General features: G+C 45.2%; 1 protein-coding gene across 2 annotated transcripts in view; it reads left to right on the top strand.

Moving 5' to 3' along the window:
- The window catches only part of SLC9A8 (solute carrier family 9 member A8), a 68,009-nt gene that overhangs the window by 17,736 nt on the left and 28,849 nt on the right, over positions 1 to 21,424 (top strand). For both annotated transcript variants that reach the window (XM_049650619.1, XM_049650620.1), the window contains 4 exons: positions 4,627 to 4,685; positions 9,550 to 9,633; positions 14,789 to 14,890; positions 16,004 to 16,038. In XM_049650619.1, the coding sequence (XP_049506576.1) occupies positions 4,627 to 4,685; positions 9,550 to 9,633; positions 14,789 to 14,890; positions 16,004 to 16,038 (280 nt within the window). The remainder of the gene's footprint in view (positions 1 to 4,626; positions 4,686 to 9,549; positions 9,634 to 14,788; positions 14,891 to 16,003; positions 16,039 to 21,424) is intronic.

The following is a 21,424-nucleotide window of genomic DNA, read 5'->3' as shown; positions in this document are numbered from 1 at the left end:
GTAATTTATCGAGGGATCCTCTTCATGAATAAATCTGTGAGGACACGAGACTAGGGGAGGAGAAGGAGCCAAACACCGGCAGGGATCTCCGTTTAAGCCCAGCCTGAGCCTCAGTAGGAGGGCTCTGGGGCAAGAACCCACACTGTGGTTGTCCCTCTTTAGAGCGAAGGGGCTGGACTCCTAACGCCCTGTTAGTCATTGGCTGTGAACCGGTGCAGGGTGGGCACAGCTTCCTGATAAGGTGCCTCTCAGCAGCTGACGACGCTCTTCTGGAGAAGGGGACAGGTGTGAGCACTCAGCTTGGCCTTCTCAGCAGCTCACACAGATGGGCTGTGTGAAGACAGCTGGGCAGGCCTCGCGGCGTGAGAATTAAAAATGCCTGTAACCTTGATCCACCCATCCCTCTTTCAGGGGTTTTTCCTCTGGATGCCCCCGCACACATGGGAAATCATGTATTTACTCAGGTGGGAAGGGCAGTGATAGCAAAAACCTAGAAAAAAAAAGCCTGGAGACTCAAGTTTTCATTGAATACTCTTTGGTACCTTTAAAAATTTTGTACCATGTGCACCTGCTATATAGTCAAATAAAGATAAAATAATTCACTTTTAAACAACTCTGTATCTGCTATTTACTAGGTAGGTGATGCCGGGCCTTAGCCTCAGTTTCCCTATCTGTAAAGTGCAGGTGATGGTGCCTTCACGTCCTAGAATTGCACATACTAAACATGCTCATGCATAGAAGCCACTTAGTGTGATGCCTGCCTGCTGAGTAATCAGTAACTATTAGCTGCTGCTGTTAATATTATCATCTGTGTTACCATGGTTTATTGCCTTGCAGGGTAACTGTGGGGATGAACTAAAATAATGTGTATTTTATACATCAGCACAGTGCCTGGCACATAGGATGTGTGTGTGCTTCTTTTTCACACAGGGCAAATTAATATATGTATATATATACACACACATGCACACACACGTATACATACATGTATATTATGTGTGTGTGTGTATATATATATATATATATGTACCAGTTCAAATATATATATGTGTATGTATATATATGTACATCTTTTTTAAGGGAATTGGGATCAGGTTTTGCAACCTGATTTTCTTCCTTAAAACATTTTCAATGTTTTTCCTGCAACATTAATTATCAGGATCGTTGCACAGTGATGCTGGTAGAGCAGCATTGCACCCTGGGAGGGAGGTGAGGGTTCACGGGTTGTAAAGGCAGGTGTAGTCTGCCTGTGTCTTAGCGTCATGAACTGGTAGGATGTCGAGTCCCTTGCTAGCTCTGAGCCATTAGACTGGCTACTTCAACTCTGAGCCTTCATACCTGAAGCATTCTCTGGAGGATTAGAAATAACTTAAAGCGACAAATCCTAGGGGCGCCTGGGTAGCTCAGTCAGTTAAGCATCTGACTTCAGCTCAGTCATGATCTCACGGCACGTGGGTTCAAGACCCACGTCAGGCTCTGCGCTGACAGCTCAGAGCCTGGAGCCTGCATCAGATTCTGTGTCTCCTTGTCTCTGCTCCTCCCCTGCTCATGCTCTGTCTCTCTCTCTCTCTTTCTCTCTCTCTCCCTCTCTCCCTCTCTCCCTCTCAAAAGTAAATAAACATTAAAAAAAATTAAAGAGAATTGCTCAAGTAGTAATAGTAACAGTAGTGATAATATCACATCATATTTTACAAAGCTTTCCAATGCCTCATAAATAATAATATAGAAACAAGCTTAGGCAATAGAATAATTATGATTATAATCAATAGATGTAATAATAATTATGAATAATTATTTTTCAAATGCAGCTGCTCCATATGTAATTACAAAAGCATTAACCATGGTATTAAACTTTGGTACATATTTACAAGGGAAAGAGAAAGTTGAGGTTTTCGTAGAGCAGAAAAGCGCTAGCTTTGAAAATGAAATCAGAAACCAGGAAAAGAGGTTCAACTTCCCCAGTAATCAGGAGTGATTACTGAATGTAGATTAACTGTCAGATGCAAAGTGAAACAGTGCAATGCAACTTCTTGCCCATCATATGGGCAACAGTGTTATTCGGATGATACCCAGGGTTCGTGAGAATGGGGGAGCCTCTGGTGCCCAGTGTGAATTGGTGCAGCACTTGGGAGGACAATTTGGCAACATCCTCAAGAGATAAAAATGTGCTGTGCCATTCATCGTCTCTGGATCTGCCCTAGGGCAACACACTTCCACAAAGAGGCGTGAACTGACAGGTTCATTGCAAGTCCGCTGTGAGCAGCACACGATGGGAAACAGCGATCATCTGGGGACTGATTTAAAAAGTTGTGACTCTTGAAAAAATTAAAATGTAATTCACATACTGTAAACTTCACAGTTTTAGGGTGTACAGTTCAGTGTTTTCAATATGCTCACAGGGCTGTGCAACATCACTGCTATCTAATTACAGAACGTTTTCATCGCTGCAAAAAGAAACCCTCTACCTACCTACTAGCATTCACTTCCCATTTCCTCCTTTCCTCCTACCCTGGCAACCTCCATCCTGCTTCCTGTCTCTGTAGATTTGCCTAATTCCACACATTTTGTATCAGTGGACTTGTACAATCTGTAGCCTTTCTTTTAATGTGACAGGTTTATTGAGATATATAATTCACATATGAGTTACCCATTTAAAATGTACTCTCCGATGGGTTTTAGTATATTTGCAGAGTTGTGCAACCATCACCACAATCGATTGTAGACATTTTCATCACCCCAAAAAGAAACCCTATTGCCTTTAGCTATCACCGCCAAGCCCCTCTTCCCCAGCCCAAGACAACCATTTCTATCTCTATAAATTTGCCTACCCTGCATATTTCATATAAATGGGTCATAAAATACATGTCTTTTGTGCCTGGCTTCTTTCACTTAGCATTTAAAAAAAATTTTTTTTTTTTTAACTTTTATTCATTTTTGAGAGACAGAGAGAGACAGAGCATAAGCGGGGAAGGGGCAGAGGGAGGGAGACACAGAATCCGAGCTGTCAGCACAGAACCCGATGCAGGGCTCGAACCCATGAACCGTGAGATCATGACCTGAGCCGAAGTTGGACACAACCGACTGAGCCACCCAAACGCCCCAAATGTTTATTTTTGAGAGAGGGAGACACAGAGTGTGAGCAGGAGAGGGGCAGAGGGAGGAAGACACAGAATCTGAAGCAGGCTCCAGGCTCTGAGCTGTCAACACAGAGCCCAACACGGAGCTTGAACTCACGGACCATGAGATCATGACCCGAGCTGAAGTCGGACGCTCAACCGACTGAGCCACCCAGGTGCCCCATCACTTAGCATGTTTTCAAGATTCATCCACCTTGTAGCATGGATCCCTCTGTCTCTCTGTCTCTCTCTCAAAAACAAACGTTAAAAAAAGAAGTCCTTAAAATGTATACAAAATTTGGAAAGATAAGAAATAAAAAGCAGCTGGGGAACCCTGGAGAGGTTAGAACGAGTGCTTTCATGCCACCTGGAAAGTTGAATTGGGCATCTTGTGTTTTGAAAATAGGTTCATTGACTCCCTTTACAGCTCAGATCTATTTTGTCTTCGTCTATCTTTTGAAGTAATTTTGTTACTGTCTTAATAATATGTACCAGTTCAAATAGTAGAGAGGCTTATAAAGTTCAAGTTGCTTATCTCCTCTCTTCACCTGAAACCCCTCCCCCACAGCAATGAGTGTTAGTGCAATTCCTTTTCCTGATAAACTTCTCTGTTTCGTATTGTCTTCTCGCCCCACCCCACAAAGCGTGTTTCTTCAGCTTTCTGTTGTCGACGTGGAAAGCTCCTTCCTCTGCAGGGGGAAGTGGGTCTTTGTCTGTAAGCGTGGACAGTGGTCTTCAGGCTTGCTTTGTATCACCCCCTACCGGAGATGGTGACTTAGGAGGTCTGGAGTGCTGCTCAGGTGTCTTTCTTATAAAAAGCTCCCATGGTGATTCTAGGGAGGCAACAGGGTTAAAAATCATTTATCTAGTGAGTAACAGAGCAATCTTAAATTGTACCCGTGATGCTTCTTTGAGAATTATTTTTGGTAGGTTCTTTATGAGAGAGTAATGAGCCTGTCAGCCTTAAGGAAACACGCCTGAACTTAGATGGTCTGTTTCGTTCCAGGAATTTCACAGAATTTTTACTTTAGGTTATTTTTAGCATCGGGGTTTTATCTCTAACGAAACGCTCTACATAGAGCTGCCATCTGAGTCTAAGAAAGTGATCTGGGATTCTTTTTTGAAAATGGTAGGAAAAGCAGCATCAGGCAAACTTAGCATGTAAGCTTTTGGTCGTTTCACATTGAAAACGGGGGGATGTAGCAAACCGACAGGCGGAAAGACTGTCCTTGGGTCTGGTTTTGTCAAGCTTTCCGTTTCCCCAGCTGCACCCCTGCCCCCAGATTGTCGTTGACTTCATTAACGGTACGTTTACCTGAGATGCAAATGAGAAAGGAACTTGTGACTGAGAACGTCACACTGATTTCCATTCTTAGGTTTTCAGACATAAGACTTGCAGAAACCCATAAAAGCTATTTAAAGACATAATAATCAGATTCTGTACGATGATAAACCTGAGTAATCTTTCTCATAAATTAAATTATGTTCAACTTTACATTTTCTCTTCCAGGTATTCTCATGGGAGCAGTTATAAAAATTATAGAGTTTAAAAAATTGGCAAATTGGAAGGTAGGTTTACCCAACTTACGATTTTTGTTGATTATCTTTAATTTTAGGAGCACTGATGGTTAGTTACGGTGGCTTATCATTGCTTCACCATGAGGGAAGTTTATATTGTCCCGTGAATTTTTTAACGTTCTGTTGGATTAGGGTTGATATCATTACCTCGGACTTCTCTGAAAAAGTATAAATCTCACGAGTTAACATGGGAGCACTCAGTGTCCTCTTTTGTTATTTATTTGCATTTTTATCACCTTAGACTAACCTGCTCTCTGGGGGAAAGTCTCTAATTAGCATAAAACATGTATCAGTGGTTACCGCTGACAGTGGAAGATAAAATGTATTTGTCCAGCGCCAGAGCTTACAGTATGCTTTATACACTGTAGCTCATGTTGTCCTCATGACAACCACATGATGTAGATGACCACATTCTGTCATCACTCTGGTATTACAGATAAAGAAAGCGACCACAGAGAGGTTGAGACACGTCCAACATCACAGAGCTAGAAAGTAGTTGAGCCTTCTGTCCAGCCCTGCTGGCCCCGTGTGTTCTCTGTTCTCCGCCATACTGTGCTGTCCTCAGGGTGTGGGTGTTCATACCCTCATGTTCACACAGTGGGTAGAGCGTGAGCATCATCTTGTGGTACAAGGACTAAGTGAAACTCGAACTTAAATGTGTGTACATCCATAGTAAGTACTGAGATTAAAAAGTATGTGACGGAATTGATTTTGAGGAGGGGAACAGGGTTCATTTGAAAATCTTAAAGAGTTATGTGGCTACACTTCATCCCATTCAAACTCTTCCTATTTTGATTCTGCTTCTAGGTGCTAGGATTCGTTTACCTGTGAAACTGTAGAGTGTAAAATGTGCAAAACAAGTCGCACAGTCTGACCTAAAACACAATTTGAAACTGTTACAAATAATACTTAGGAAATGTTGTATGTATTAAATGGAATCTCAAAATCTATGTTGAGCTCCTGCCATTACAGAACTCCCCTGAGCTGGGGAAGGGACTGGGCAGGCCTCACTAGAGCCCACTGTGAATGATGTCTCTGCCCTCCTACAACTGGTTAAATTGAGTCACCCTCACAGTGGCTCATTCTAGGGCAGGGGACACAGACTGTAACCCTTGCCCTACTCCTAGATACAGCCTGATGTGTTTTGATTGTGCTTGATTTAAAATCAGTTGCTCAAAATTGGAATTGACTTTTAAACAATTAAAAAGCATTAGCTTTATTTTAAAATATTTTCTATCTATATAACTTTCTGGGAATTTCACATAGAAATCTGAATCTCGAGCTTCTCTTGAAGAAGCAGAAACTTTTTTTTCTTTTGGAACTTATATGTTATTTAAATTTATTTTATGTTTAATACATTTATTTAAATTCAAGTTAGTTAACATACAGTGTAGTACTGGTTTCAGGAGCAGAACCCAGAGATTCATCACTTACATAGAACACCCAGTGCTCCTCCCAGCAAGTGGCCTCCTTGATGCCGGTCACCCATCCAGCCCCGTCCCCCAACCCGCCTCCAGAAACTCTCTTAGCACCAGGCCCACATTCCACCCTGCAGAGATCCAGCGGCTGCCCCTTCCGGGAGTGCTGTGTGGCCAGGGAGGCCTGGGAGATGGTGGCCCCTGTTCGGAGTGGTGGGAACAGAGGAGGTGGGGGGAGATCGTCTTCCACTTTTGAGTTTGATATGCTTCGGTTTTGTTGAATCTATTGTTCAATACATGTTACTTTTCAAGTTAAATAATAGTAATATATTTAATAGTACAGGCAAGTGAACCAGAGTTGGGTAGTGAAGGTAATGGAGTGCCTAAAGAGCCTTCCAGGCAGCCTGGGCTTGACCTCAGAGAAGGGGTCTATCAGGCCCTCTGAGAGATGGGGCAGGCTTCCTGGAGGAACAGGTGTTTGTGGAAAGCCAAAGCAGGAAGCAGGACACCTGTTTGGAAACCAGGTGCTGCCGGGAGCAAGATAAGAAAAACAAGGAGCTTGGTGTTCATTGCCTGCAGTTCTTTGGCCAGACCGTCCCGCTGGGCCTGCCTTCCGCGTGTGTTATCATGTGCTTACATATTTATTTCTTGAAAGCAACTTGCTTTTTTTATGTATATACATTTTCTTGTAGTAGTTTTTTTTTAAGGCTCTTGTTGTGGTAAAATATACATAACATAGGGGTGCCCAAGTGGCTCAGTATGTTAAGTGGTTAACCTACTGACTCTTGATCTCTCACAGTTTGGTTAGTGGGATTGAGCCCCAAGCCCCCGAGGCTCCGCGCTGACAGCTGGAGCCTGCTTGGGAGTCTTTCTCTGTCTCTGCCCCTCCCTGTCTCTCTCTGTCTCTATCTCTGTCTCTGTCTCTCTCTCTCTCCCTCCCTCTCAAAATAATAAATCTGCATTTAAAACTATATATATATATATATACATAACGTAAAATAGCGTCTTAGTTATTTTTAAGTGTACATTGCACTGGGGTTAAATACCGTTCACAGTGTTGTATACTCACCACCATTATCTGTTTCCAGAACTGTTGCATCATCCCAGACAGAAACTCTACCCAGTAAACAACTCCCCAGTCCCCCCGCCCCACAGTCTGTTCTGGTTTCTATTTTTTCAGTATTTTCTATTGTTTTCGTAGCCCCCATTCTACTTTCTAGCTTTATGAATTTACCTATTCTAGGTACTTTATATAAGTAGAATCATACATTTGTCCTTCTGTGTCTGGTTTATTTTACTTAGTGTGATGTTTTTAAATTCATTCATACTGTAGTTTGTGTCAGAATTTCCTTCCTTTTTGTGGCTGAATAATATATACGGGTCTTTGTTGATCCATTCACCTGTTGATGGACCGTTGGGTTGTTTCTCCCTTTTGGCTGCTGTGAATAATGTTGTGAATGCTGGTGTGCTATATATGTTTCTTTTAAAGGAAACATTATAACACTGTGGAAACCAATATTTTTATAAATAAATATGATAAAAACAAAGGAGTAGAGATGCCTGCTGAAGCCCCTGAGATCAAGCCCGTTCTGTCAGAAAGGGAGATCAGCACATTGGAGAGAGGCTTTACTGCCTATAACGCCAAACTGTGGTGTCTTTGACTTAATTGAGACCAGAAAATGAATCAAAAAGAGTGGACTTTCTCAATCTGGGGGCATCAGTGGTATATGGCATCCACTGCTCAAGTATCACCTAAAATCACCTTATACCATCTGCGGGGAGGTGTTGCCAAAAAGAACCTGGGATCTTTCTGTAACACTATTCACTGCAAGGCGGTACATGCATTTCCTGTGGCTATGGTCACAAATTACCAAAACCGGTTGGCTTAAGACCCCAGAGAGTTATTCTCTCAGAGTTGTAGAGGCCAGAAATCTGAACACAGGATGTTGGCAGGGCCGTGTTCCCTCTGGGAGCAAGTCCAGGTGGTAGGAGAGAATCCTTCATTAGCTTTGTAGCTTCTGGTGGTCCCAAGCATTCCTTGGCTGTGGCAACATAACCCCTTTCTCCTCTGTCTTCACATGTCCTTTGTGTCTGTGTGTCCTTTTCTGTCTCTTATAAGGACACTCTCACTGGGTTTAGGGCCCACCCATCCAGTGTGATCCCATCTGGATTCTTCCCTTAATTACATCTGCAAGGACCCTCTTTGCAACGAAAGTCACATTCTGGGGTTCCAGGTGGACATGGATTAAGGCTGGAGGACCCTGTGCAACCCACTGCAGGTGGGTTCTATACAGTGGTCCCCTGCGCAGATCCTGAGGATAGGTTGCCCCACAACACACAGACCGGCCCGTTTCTTTTCACGTGGTCCCAGTCTGAGGCATGAGCTTGTTGCTCAGGCAGCTATTTTAAGACTTAATAAGGCATTTTCAGCAGCCATCATTTGCTTCTAGTTTGAGCCTTTGAATGTTGTTTTAGGCTTTATGGCAACAGCTGTACAGTTGTAAGAATACACTTAACCATTCTTCTGAATAGGGATTTTGACAAGAAATCAGACTGTCAAGACTGTAGCATGAAATTTTCCTATGAAAAAGGGCCTAATTTTGCAGTGTTAAGGAGACTCTGTGTTACATGTAGTCATTTCGGATTTGAAGACCAATATGGATTTTCCCCCTGATACACCAACAATTAGAGATGTTAATATAGAACATGAAATTGTGATGTCATTCCTCCCAAGATGGCCATATTCTAGAAATACCTATCATAATGGCACTTAATATTTGAATCTGGAAGCATAGCAAGGGGCTGACTTTATAGCCATGTCCCGAGTCACAAGGGCATCAGATGGGCATTACTTCATCACAGCCAGGTTTAGAAAGTGGCACAGTTGTCTGTGACAGGCAGAGAAAAGGCCAGGGCAATTTTAAACGTGGATAGGGTTTAGTCTTCCTCCAAGTGGATTGTTCTAAGGCTTACTGTTAACTTTTTTTCTGGAGGATTTCAGTTTGTGGACTTGTTTTTGTAAGCGTTCTGTTTTCATTGAAATGTCTTCTGTATTAATATTAACTTCCTAAGTAAAGAATAAAAAGCATACAGGGTGTGTTTGGAAGCACTTCATTCTTACTTATTTTGCTGGTCACCTTTAAAATCACTTGTCCACTGGGTGTTGTATGGAAACCAATTTGACAATAAATTTCATATATTACAAAAAATAAAAAAAATAAAAAATAAAATAAAATCACTTGTCCTACATTTATTAGTGCAGGTTTTGTGGTGTCTTTGGTTTCTTCTGCTGCTTGGTTCTATCATCAGGTTCTTTTTTAAACATTAAATATTTCCACAGGGCCTACGAGAACAATTACTTTGGCTCTTCACTGACGGATTTTATTTCTTAATGTGTAACTTCCATGCTTCTGAAAATACCCATTTTACATTTACAGGAAGAAGAAATGTTTCGTCCAAATATGTTTTTCCTTCTCCTGCTTCCTCCTATTATATTTGAGTCAGGATATTCTTTACACAAGGTAAGGCCCAGGCACGCGCTGGTGCTTTCGGTCTAGGTGGCTGCCTGAGTCGGTGAGACCAGCTCCTTGAGAGCTTGGGTTTTGACCTTGCAGTGGTGGCTCTGTGTGAGCACCCCGGGGGTGCGCTGCCTGAGGGAGAGGGGCGCACGTAGCACTTAGTGGGTCGCTTTACTGGTTTCAGGCCGTGTGGCTTATTAAACTAGTATTTTCCACAGAGGGTTACTTTTCCTAGGAAGTGATGGCCAAAGTGATTTTTAAGTGTACGCGGGCAATATATTGACTCTTCTTTTTGGACACAGACTGACACATGTTAAGAGGACAGCGTGTCCCAAGCCTTTTGATTCTCAGCTTCCCATGTGCGGCTTTTGTCCCTCCTTCGGCCTCTCCATCCTTCAGGGTCTCCCCTCTCAGTGTCCTGCCCTAACTCCCCCTCTGATGTCCCCTTATCCCCGGACTCCTTTTCTTTCCGCCATCTCCCTGGCCCAGCTTCTCCTTCCCAGACTGGAGCCTCATCCTTCCCCAGCCCTCCAGCTCCTTCTGACCCATCACCTAGTCTAGTCCCACAGTTACTCTGCTCATTCTTGGCTCCTCAGCCTAGAGAGCGGCCTCACCGGCCCTTGCCCACTTCCCCGCCTTGCCCCAGCATTTCTGGTCTCTGCCCTCCAGCTTCCAGTGGGACTCATTCTGCCTGGGCGGGAGCTTCTCACTTTTAAGCCAGTTTGTGTGTATGTGGGGGGTGGGGGAGGGGTGTCTTTTTCTTGACGTTTTAAGTTTATTTATTTTTGAGACAGAGAGGGAGAGCGCACACGTGCACGCCCACACCTGTGCAAGAGCAGAGGGGAGGCAGAGAGAGATGGGGTGGGGGGAATCCCAAGCAGGCTCCATGCTGTCAGCACAGAGCCCAGTGTGGGGCTTGATCCTGTGCACTGTGAGATCATGGCCTGAGCCAAAATCAGGAGTCAGATGCTCAACTAACTGAGCTATCCAGGTGCCCCTCTTTAAATGTACTTAAGTTTTAGGGGCGCCTGGGTGGCTCAGTCGGTTGGGCTTCCAACTTCAGCTCAGGTCATGATCTCGTGGTTCGTGACTTCAAGCCCTGCGTTGGGGTCTGTGCTGATGGCTCGGAGCTTGGAGCCTGCTTCAGATTCTGTCTCTGTCTCTCTGTCCCTCCCCTACTCGCTCTCTGTCTCTCTGTCTCTCTCTCAAATGTAATTAATAAATAAATAAATAAATAAATAAATGTACTTCAGTTTTAATTTTTTTTTAATTTTTTTTTTTCCAACGTTTTTTATTTATTTTGGGGACAGAGAGAGACAGAGCATGAACGGGGGAGGGGCAGAGAGAGAGGGAGACACAGAGTCGGAAACAGGCTCCAGGCTCCGAGCCATCAGCCCAGAGCCTGACGCGGGGCTCGAACTCACGGACCGCGAGATCGTGACCTGGCTGAAGTCGGACGCTTAACCGACTGCGCCACCCAGGCGCCCCTGTACTTCAGTTTTAAAATAAAAAAGTGACTCAACTTAAAATATTAGTAATACATCAGTTATTTTGTGAATGTGATTAAAAATTGTGAAGGTTGGAAAGTTTGGCCTACCCTTCGACAGAGGAAAAGAGCCTGGACTTTAGAGCCAGAGAGACATAGGTCTAATCATGCACTGCCTCCTACAGGTGTCTTTTGGGTAGAGTCAAAATTAAAAACAAAAAAATCCCCCAAACCCTACCTCCTGGGTTGTTTGAAGGTTTGGACAAAATGAAAGAATGTATGCAGAGCATGACCCACCACATTAAATAATCGATGGTGTTCCTTGTTGTTGTTAACATCATCTATTATTAATATGACCACTGTCATTATTGATAACTTAGTAAATGAGTTAAATTTAGTCATTAGAGTTTTGTTAAAACATACTAATTAAATCTTTAGTTTTCCACCTGGATACTAAAACATAAATATTTTAAACTGTTCAGTCCAGGGGCGCCTGGGGGGCTCAGTCGGTTGAGCGTCCGACTTCGGCTCAGGTCATGATCTCACGGTCTGTGAGTTCGAGCCCCACATCTGTGCTGACAGCTCAGAGTCTGGTGCCTGTTTCAGATTCTGTGTCTCCCTCTCTCTCTGACCCTCCCCTGTTCATGCTCTGTCTTTCTCAGTCTCAAAAATAAATAAACGTTAAAAAAAAAAATTTTTTTTTAAAAGGAACAGGCAAGAAGAAGTTAAAAGTCAGTGTCTTTCACACTTTCATTTTATAAACAAATCTTAAAAGAACTATACGCAGATAAAAGAGAATATTTCAAAACAATGTGAAGTGGGAGTGCCCGGGTGGCTCAGTCAGTTAAGTACCCTACTCTTGATTTCCACTCAGGTCATGGCGTCAGCCATGAGATTGCGTCGGGCCCCGTGCCGACAGCCGGAGCCTGCTTGGGATATATTCTCTCTCTCTCTCTCTCTCTCTCTCTCTCTCTCTCTCTCAGAATAAATAAATAAACATTTTTTTAAATAAAAAATTTTTTTAATTTAAAAAACAATGCTGAGGAAGTTGATTTGATCTTTGCTTAAAAACATGACACTGTGATATTATATTAGAGCATATAAAATTTTTATTTTCTAATTTTTTGGAGGGAGGGAGATAAACTTGTTCAAAATTTGAGGAAAATAAGTTTCTTAGAAAGACATTTGTTTGAAGATGGCTCTCCAGCAGGAAATGTGACAATTTATGTGAAATGGACTAATGTGAGTTAGAAATGTGAATTCAGAGACTTCTGTTCACTTCTGTCCTCCCCAAAGAAGATAGGAAGTCAACTTTGAATGTTTTTAATATTGCTGTATCTGTTGATGTAAATTTGAACTTGGAATAAAAATTTCAGTGAGATTCCCATCACTTAATATGCATTAGATAGGCAGCTATTGGTTCTTTAAAATTATTAATATCATATAAAGAATAGGACATTAGTTATGTCAAAGAGAAACAGATAAATTTGCTCGGCGTAACAAAGGGAACTTCTTTTAGTGTGGTAACTTGAATTTGGGTAAATTTTCAATATCCAGATTACTGTTAACCAGCTACATAAATTTATATTAGCATTAGATTCCTATAAACAGATCAAGGCTTAATTTAATCTATTTTAATCTATTTTTAACAACAAAAATAAATTAGCTCTTTGCAGAGGAAACTCCTAGATGAAAGCCTTTGGTTTAGAAAAAACAAATCATTGTGTTTGCCCTGAATATTTTAAAGTTTTTTGTGTGCTAAAGATTGATAAACCAGACAAAATAATTGAATGTTAGATTATGGGCAGCCAAATCAAAATTGCAACAAAAGAAGCAAAAAAGGTTCCTGAAGGAGATAGGCTTGGTGGGGCCGTTGGTGTTGAGGTGAGGACGTAACTTTTGAAGTCAGCTTTAAAATAGCAGTTCCTGTTGTCTGTGGCTTGACAGTTAAGTAAAAAATGGGATTCCTTGTCTATGCCCACAATCAGGTATCGAGGTTCCTTGGTGTTGTTCCTAAGTGGAGTCCACAGGATTCTAATAAGTAGCTTAATTTTTTTTAATTTTACGGAAATTTGAAAGATTTACCACGCTACCAGGACGCAAATATATTCTCTTAAATGCTGTGAAGTATAGATGGAAATATGTTTTATCCGTCGTATGTGATGAGGATACTAATAGAGTAAAATACAGTTATTTAAGGGGCACCTGGCTGGCTCAGTCAGAGGGGCGTACGACTCCTGATCTTGGGGTCTTGAGTTCAAGTCTCACGTTGCATGGAGAAATTACTTAAATAAGTAAACTTTAGATAGATAGACAGATGGATAGATAGCAAGCCCTGGACAGCAAACAGGAGTTTCTGATCACGTAACGTATTATCTTGACATACTTTGTAATAATTCACCTTTTCTGGGGCGCCTGGCTGCCTCAGTTGGTGGAGTGCACAACTCTTGGTCTCACAGTTGTCTGTTCAAGCCCACATTGGGTATAGAGATTACTTTAAAATCTTTAAAAAGAATTCGGCACCTTTTCTTAATTAATTAAAAAATTATAATTGTATAAATTTTGGACTTTGATCAGATGTGAAACACAGTTAATTCCTTCAGTACCTATTAATTATCTTCTATCTGACGGGCATTATGCCAGTAACTATGTTATATAACAGCAGACCAGGTCACTGCCTCCTCCACTGAGCTTATAGCTTAGTGGGACAGACAGACCTCAGTCAAATAGTTACATAAATGAATATAAGATTTTGGGCATGGGGCACCTGGGTGGCTCAGTTGGTTAAGGCATCTGACTTCGGCTCAGGTCATGATCTCATGGTTCATGAGTTGGAGCCCCCCATCGGGCCCTGTGCTGATGACTCAGAGCCTGGATTCTGTGTCTTCCTCTCTCTTTGCCCCTCCCCTGCTCGCTCTCTCTCTCTCCCTCTCTCAAAAATAAATAAGCATTAAAAATAATAATAATAATAATAATAATAATAATAATAAAAGATTTTGGCCATGTACCAGGAGAGGGTCATTGTGCACTGAGAGCATAGGATAGGATTTGCCCTGGCTGAAAGATCAGAGCAGGCCTCCCTCCTTCAGGAAGAGTCAAGCTATCCTCGGATCTTAAGATGGTTCGGGTTCACCAAGCAAGGAGAAAGGAAGAGTGGTCCAAGCCCAGCAAGCATAATGTGTTCCAAGAACCATAAGCTACCAGTGTGACCAGAACCCAGAGAACAGAGGGGAGGTGTGAGGCCTTCACAGGGGGTCGAACCATCCAGGCTTTGGTTGGGTTTTAGCTGTGTTTTGAGTGGAAGTGGGAGGTCAGGGTGGAGGCATCATAATCAGGCTTGGCTTTTCCAAAGCTCATTCCCGAAGCCCTTGAAGAGCTAGAGGGGGAGGGGCCCCGCTGGTTCGGGCAGTTCCTAGCAGCAGTCCAGGGTGAGGTGATGGCGGCTTGCATGCACGAGGGCCCCAGCGATGTGAATGACTCGGGGAAGGTCACACCGTGACACCTGGCTCCGCGTCAGGCGTGAGGGTGAGGGAGGACTGCCAGGTCTCCAGCCAAACCAGGTAGGCGGCGGTGTCCTTTGCGGAGAATCAGAGGGCTGGGTGGGGGGTGCGTGCCTTCACTGACTGGACCGGCTTCCCTAATCAGTCCTCTCATTTCTGCTTTTTCAAACAGGGTAACTTCTTTCAAAATATTGGTTCCATCACCCTGTTTGCTGTCTTTGGTACGGCAATTTCCGCTTTTGTAGTAGGTGGAGGGATTTATTTTCTGGGTCAGGTAAGAAAAACATCTTTGAAAAATCCTGAAAATCTTACGTTCTTGAGATAGTGCAGGGGGATGGGGTAGGGACAGACACCTCGTGGGGCCTGTGTTTCATGTTCAAGGTAAACACTGTCCTGGAAGGAAATCCAAACTCATATGAGGCACAGTAAAAGTATGCTGCAATTGTTTCTAAGTGTCCTCGAAGAGCTTTGGTGTGTGGAATTGAGTGGATCTTCTCCATCATACCCAAAAGTATTTGATCTTACCTGCAAACCAATAATTTAAGACCTAATACTAAAATTAAAGCAGAATATATACCATCAAGGTCTTTAGATTATAACAGTATCAGTTGTGTTCTCAGGTAAATGGAATCAAAGTTAAATACTGTGTCTCAGTAAAAATTTGCATTTTAAAAATCAAACTCGATTCTGAATATGTTCACTCAATTCTAAGCTGTCCACCTGTAGAATTGTATACTCCGGATTTTCCACTATTGCTAAACCAATTCCCAGTGTCATCAATTGGATGTTCTGTACTTTGAGTTCAAATTAATTTGAATTAATTTAAACCAAACCTACCCAGAAAGGTAATATGTATACTTTTGTACTCTGCATGTCTATGCACGTCATAGTTCTTTTCTTTTATGGTTACTTGCACAAAGTTTGCCTGCCCCCGTTCTGTGGACTGAGGGTCAGAGTCGGGCATCTGGGTGACCAGCAGGCCTCTCGTGTGTGTCAGATGTGTTTGCTTCTGTTGGTGGCTGTCGGCCAAAGCCCACTGCCTCTGATTGTCCCCTGAACTGCTGCCACAGTGGCACCAGAATAGATCTGTCTGTGATGCAACCTTCATTGCTCAGCTTCTAGTAGCAAATGGGAATAAACTTCAGAAAACTATACTTAATTTGGCTTGAAAAGGTAGCATTCTTTTCTGTACTTTTGTTGTATAATGATTGAATGCATGCTTAAACTGAAACTTAGGAGTTTTCTTTATGTTTCAAGTGGTTTGGGGACTGAAGATTAATGTCCTTATTAGTTTCTAATAAAGCACTAATGGACATTTTAATCTTCTTGGCTGTTCTCCAGGGGTTTTTTTTTTTGTGTCTATGTGTTTGTGTGTTTTATTTTACAGGCTGATGTAATCTCTAAACTCAACATGACAGACAGGTAAATCTTTCATACTGTCACCCCCGTGTGACTACTTTTCAAACTGGGGATAGTTTTCTCCACCTTGATTCCTGGGTGCGGTGTTTCTCTATTCTGTCTCTCTTTTTGTTTGGCGGATGATTTCTGCTGAATTAACTTGTGGCTCAGAAATTAATCACAACCATATTGTGGAATTTTGAATGTCTCTAGTCAGAGCATTGCTGATTGGAATAATTGATTCAGCTTAAGCCTTGGAGGGAATATCTCTGGTCAGTTAACTGCACCCCGTCCCCAATACCACTCACTGCATCTTGCATTATCCAGAATCCTCTTCACCCAATTTCTGAGTCTTTTCAGTGGCCACAGTGGAAAGTTGTCCTCTTGATAGATCCGGGATGGAGGGGGGAGTGAGGTGTGCATCTTTACTCTGGGGTTCCCACCAAGCCAGGCATGGGGTAGGGTGCGGGGGGCAGGCAGGGCCAAGGTCTCCACTGTGGATATCTTCCTCAGTCTGAAGCTACTCCAGTGAGCACTCAGAGTTGCCAAGAGCCCAGCTCAGGAATTTCCTTCATCAACTTAGCAAGAAGCAACCTAGGCCGCTGTCTCCCGGATGGTACCAGATCCAGTGCTAAGAAAGTACACAAGCAGAGTGAGGCCTGGTTTCGTCCCCTCCCTGGGAAGTCTAGCGAATGTACAGCCTTGGTCTGTGTTTCTGCACCATGAGTGCTTGCCTTTGTGGCCTGGCTGGGGGCTAGGAAGCAGGGCTCAGGTGTCCGCCCCAGCTCTCTCCTGTCAGGCCGGTCAGAGCCGTCAGTCTTCAGCAACTTGGGGACTAGAATCTCGAAGCCATTTTCACGGGAAGTGTGCCTCTGAGAACAGCCAGTGCAATCTCCTCTTCCCCCAGGGACATAAATTTTGGAGCTTTTGTTGTAAGATAGTCTTGTTATATAAACAAGTAGCAAAAATCACATTCTTATTCTATAAGGAGCTAGAAAGAAAGCAGCACTGAGGCCCCGCATTTTGTAAGTATTTTTTGCAAGTGAAGAGAACTGCCCCGTACCTAGTCATACAAAGGAAGATGTCACAGCATTCAGTCCTTCAACCTGTTCTGGGGCAACTGGTTAGAGATACAGAAATGCTTGATAAATTCTTGTGAAACGGAATTAAACCGATGTTTGTTGGGAGGTTGAGGGAGGGAGGAGTAAAAGAATTGTCCCCTAGACAAGCAGAATAAGCCAGGTAGGGATTCTCTCTTGATGTGCAGGCACTTCCTTTCCTGTTAGAAAGTGACCTTCCCGCAGACTGGGAGTGCTCTGGGGAAAATTAGCCAACAGTTGCAAACCTGCAGCCACAGGGCCTGGCCAAGCACTTACCAGAGGGAACTTCCACATGTCTGGGGGTGGCCGCGGTGGGGATCTGAAGTGTGCACCCTGTCTGAAAGGGACAGCCGCTTCTCAGCTCTACCTAGTCATCGCCCTGTGGGAATGCAGGCACAGAATTACTGGATATTAACAACATTTTTTTTTTTTTTCAAAAGAGGCCAGGTTTCTAGATTTTAATTAGGGAATTTCCTACTTTTTTTTTTTTTTAATTTTTTTAATAGTTATTTATTTCTGAGACAGAGACAGAGCATGAGTGGGGGAGGGGCAGAGAGGGAGGGAGGCACAGAATCTGAAGCGGGCCCCAGGCTCCGAGCCGTCAGCCCAGAGCCCGACGCGGGGCTCGAACTCACGGACCGTGAGATCATGACCTGAGCCGAAGTCGGACGCTTAACCGACTGAGCCACCCAGGCGCCCCAGGAATTTCCTAGTTTTTAAATGTTGACAACTTACTTTTTTTTAAGTTTATTTATTTATTTTGAGAGAGAAAGAGCGAGAACACACGTGTGCATGAGAGGAGCAGAGAGAGAGAGGGAGAGGGAGAGAGAGAGAATTCCAAGCAGGCCACGTGCTGTCAGTGTGCAGAGCCCAACGCGGGGCTCGAACTAACTCACAAACCTGCGAGATCCTGACCTGAGCCAAAGCCAAGGGTCAGACACCCAACTGACTGAGCCACCCAGGTGCCCCAAAAGCTGACAACTTATAATCAGTTTTTCAAAACACCACTTAGGTCAAACATAAGACCCACAGACCTCTGCACAATAGAAAACATAAAAATAACTTTGTTAAACAGAGGGTTGTATCGTAGACACGTTTCTGCTGGAGAGAGATGTCACTTGTAGATACATCTGAGTCCCTTCTCCACCTCAGTCTGTTTCCTTTTCGCTTGGTTGGTGTTGCTGTCTCTTTTGAGATGATGGAATAAATCAAGAAAACACACTTCTCAGTTGAACTTGTAGCTACTGACCTTTTAGAGGACGAGCCATGAAAGAGGGTGAGGCAGCAACTCACGCCACAGCGAAATGACTCCTTAGAGTCTGACCTCTCGATGAATCAGGCCGTTCATACTTCAGTCCTCCAGGAAAACTCTGCCCCAGTACAGATCCCCAGCCCAAGCTGAGTGTGTTAGATGATTTCTGCAAAGCATTGCCCCCCAACTGTTTGTGTGAAAATTCCAAACACAGAAAAGGTAAAGCGTGTGCAGTTCACGCCCAGAAGACCGCCAGCTGGGTTCTACGATGACTGTGTCACTGAATTTGCTTTAGCGCAGATCTTTCCATCCGTCCATCCCTCTGTCCATTCAACAGTTGGTCTTTTAGCTCCTGCTCTGGCTTCGGTTCAGGCTCCCACAGGGACCGTGACAAAGAACATCAACCAGGCCTCTTTTAGCACAACTGACACCCAACACAACTAGTTTTAGCAAAAAACCAAAAAACAAAAAGTTGTTGGCTTATAGAACTGAAGGGTCCTGGAGTGATGGCTTCTGGCCTGACAGCCTCCAGGACTCTCTCACTGTGTCTCCGTCCGTTCTTCCTGACGGGCTTCATCCTCAGACACACTTGCCCCGCGTGGCAGCACTGGTGGCTCTGGGCTCACCCCCCCTCCCCCGCCTCGCTTTAGCATCTCTGCCCAAGGGGCCAACCTGATTCCCAGTGGCCTGGTAAAATGCCCAGTGATTGCCCTCTCTGACCAAACTCGGGTCCCCTGCCCACTCCTAGAGCCCCACGCAACTATACGGGTGGAGGGTCGGAGAGGTGTGGCTCCCCAAATGGAAGTTGGGGTGCTTGTTACCAAAACCGGGGGTGTGGATGCTGAGCACAGAGAACCATAGCTGTCTGCTTGGCCTCACTGTCCTCAGAAATGGAGGAAAGGGACCAACCCAGCCGCACAAAGTCGGCACCCGACACAGGAGCCACCAAAGGCTCCCAGGTTCCTCCTCCGTCACCTCCCTCTCTCCTTCAGAGTATCCTTTTCAGACGTTGTTTTTCCTGAGGCCCGTGGCGATTTGCCCTGGGTGAGGAGAGGGAATCAAAGACAAAGGAAGAGACCAGCTCTGTGTCCGGGCTGCAGCAGGAGGGCCTCAAGGCCGGGCTGCCCACAGAACAGGGCCCCTCGGGTTGGCAGCCGTTCGGTGGTGTTGCCTGTCCTTCTCTCCCTGGCCTTCCTCTTCCCTCCCTCCCTCCCTCCCGCCTGCCTTCCACAAATTCCTCTGGGCCGTGCTCAGTACAGATCCTGAGAATGTACCCATGACTAAAACATAGTGCCCACCTGCTTGGCACTCACAGTGAGGGCAAGAGGCAGATGACATGTGTCAGCCTCGGTGAGAACAGGGCATGTCTTGAACTGAGCTCTGGACTGGGACTGTCTTTCAGGGTCCGCCCCTCAGCTTGGGACCCAGCTGTCCTTGAGGTGAGCAGGCTGTCCCGCACGAGTCTGCATTAATTCAACACAGGGAGCTGCCCGGGAAACCAGCATGCCAGATGACCGACTTACAAAGCAGGCTGTGGCTGGCAAGGCAGCAAGGCAGCTCATCCCCCCGGCTCTGCTCACCCCGAGCCTGGGCTCACGTGACTCTGCAGAGTGGCTGAGCGTGGGCAGGCCCACCACCATAGCTCCCTTTTCCCTTCCAGGCTGCGAGCTTGGTGAGGGCATGAAACAGAGACAGATGGTCTCTGGCTTACATCTCTCCCCGGGTCTGTCCCCTTGAGAGCCCCTGTTTTGTCTTACATGGTGGAAGGGGGCAGACCTAATCTGTCTGCTGATCTAGAAAGGAAGAGCCAGGCACGGCATGTGGCATTGAGGGGATCGCAAGGCCTGCAAGGACTCCCAAAGGGTAGAAAGAAACATGCAGAGAGGATAAGTCATCCAGACTCCTGGGGAGGCCCACGGGGCCCTGCCTCACTTGCCAGCCTCTGACATCTGCCGCTGCCTCTCACGGGGCCGCTGCCACACTCACCGGCTTCTCGGGCCGCCAAGTTTGCCCCCACCTCAGAGGGAGCTTGCTGCTGTCTCTGTCCCCAGATCCTGACTTGGCCATCTGCTTCCTGTCATGTAGGCCCTTGTTTAAGTAAGTGTCATCTCTTCAGAGAAGCCTTTTCTGACCATCCGCTGTGAGTGGCCCACCCCCTGCCACCCACCAGATCACTCTGATCTCCCGTGTAACGCTTGCCATTTTTCCAAACTGGCCTTAGTCTCCGGATGTTGCTGTAACCAGTGTCTCGGTGAGGAGCACGGACTTGGGGCCAGGCGGCCCGTGTTTGGATCCTGGGTCTTGCCACTTCTCAGCTGTCTGACCTCGGGCAAGTTGCTTACCCTCATTGTCCCTCCACCTGCGCTATGTAACCGTGGTGGTAATGGTACCACCTCACGTGGTTGCCGTGTGGAGCGCTGAGTTCCTAGATGTCAAGGGCTCGGACCAGTGCCTGGGACGCGGCAAGTGCCACACGAAGGTTTGCTGTCATTACGGCCTCAGTGCCTGCAACATGCCAGGCAACTAATACCTCTTTGTCGGAGGTAGTTACACCTTCCTGGGCACTGTTGGGGAAGCCCCTGGCCCGGAGGGAGGCAGCCCTGGTGTTGGTGTCCCCCAGCCCAGCCACCCATCCCCTCGAGGCACGGCAGAGTTGCCGCGGACTTCGGCACTTTCTTAGATGCTGCAAGTCTGAGTAGAGACTGTGGTCGGTCACAGGGGCACTCTAGTGGCCTGGTGGCAAGGGGAGAAGCAGAGGTCACACCCAGGAGTTCGTGGGGCCTGTGGGTGAGGCCCCCCTGAGCCATCATGCTTCCAGCTGCTCTGACAAAGAGCTAGGCTGGGATGTCTGTAACGTCCATCTATCTGTCACCGGTCAGATAAAGTCTTGGTACTTCGGTGGAAAACCAGGCCATTTCTAACAAAGGCTTGTGGAGCGGGCCTTTCACCGCCCCACCCGCAGTGTCAACCAGCAGGTGTTACAAGTGGGGAAAAGACACCACCTTCTGGAGTTACTTCAGCCCCAGTGTGTATTAGTATGTTAGGCCACATGCAGTCT

The sequence above is a fragment of the Panthera uncia genome, assembly GCF_023721935.1.
Source record: "Panthera uncia isolate 11264 chromosome A3 unlocalized genomic scaffold, Puncia_PCG_1.0 HiC_scaffold_11, whole genome shotgun sequence".
NCBI lineage: Eukaryota > Metazoa > Chordata > Mammalia > Carnivora > Felidae > Panthera > Panthera uncia.
The sequence above is the reverse complement of the archived record's forward strand: the minus strand, read 5'-3'. Positions and strand labels throughout refer to the sequence as shown.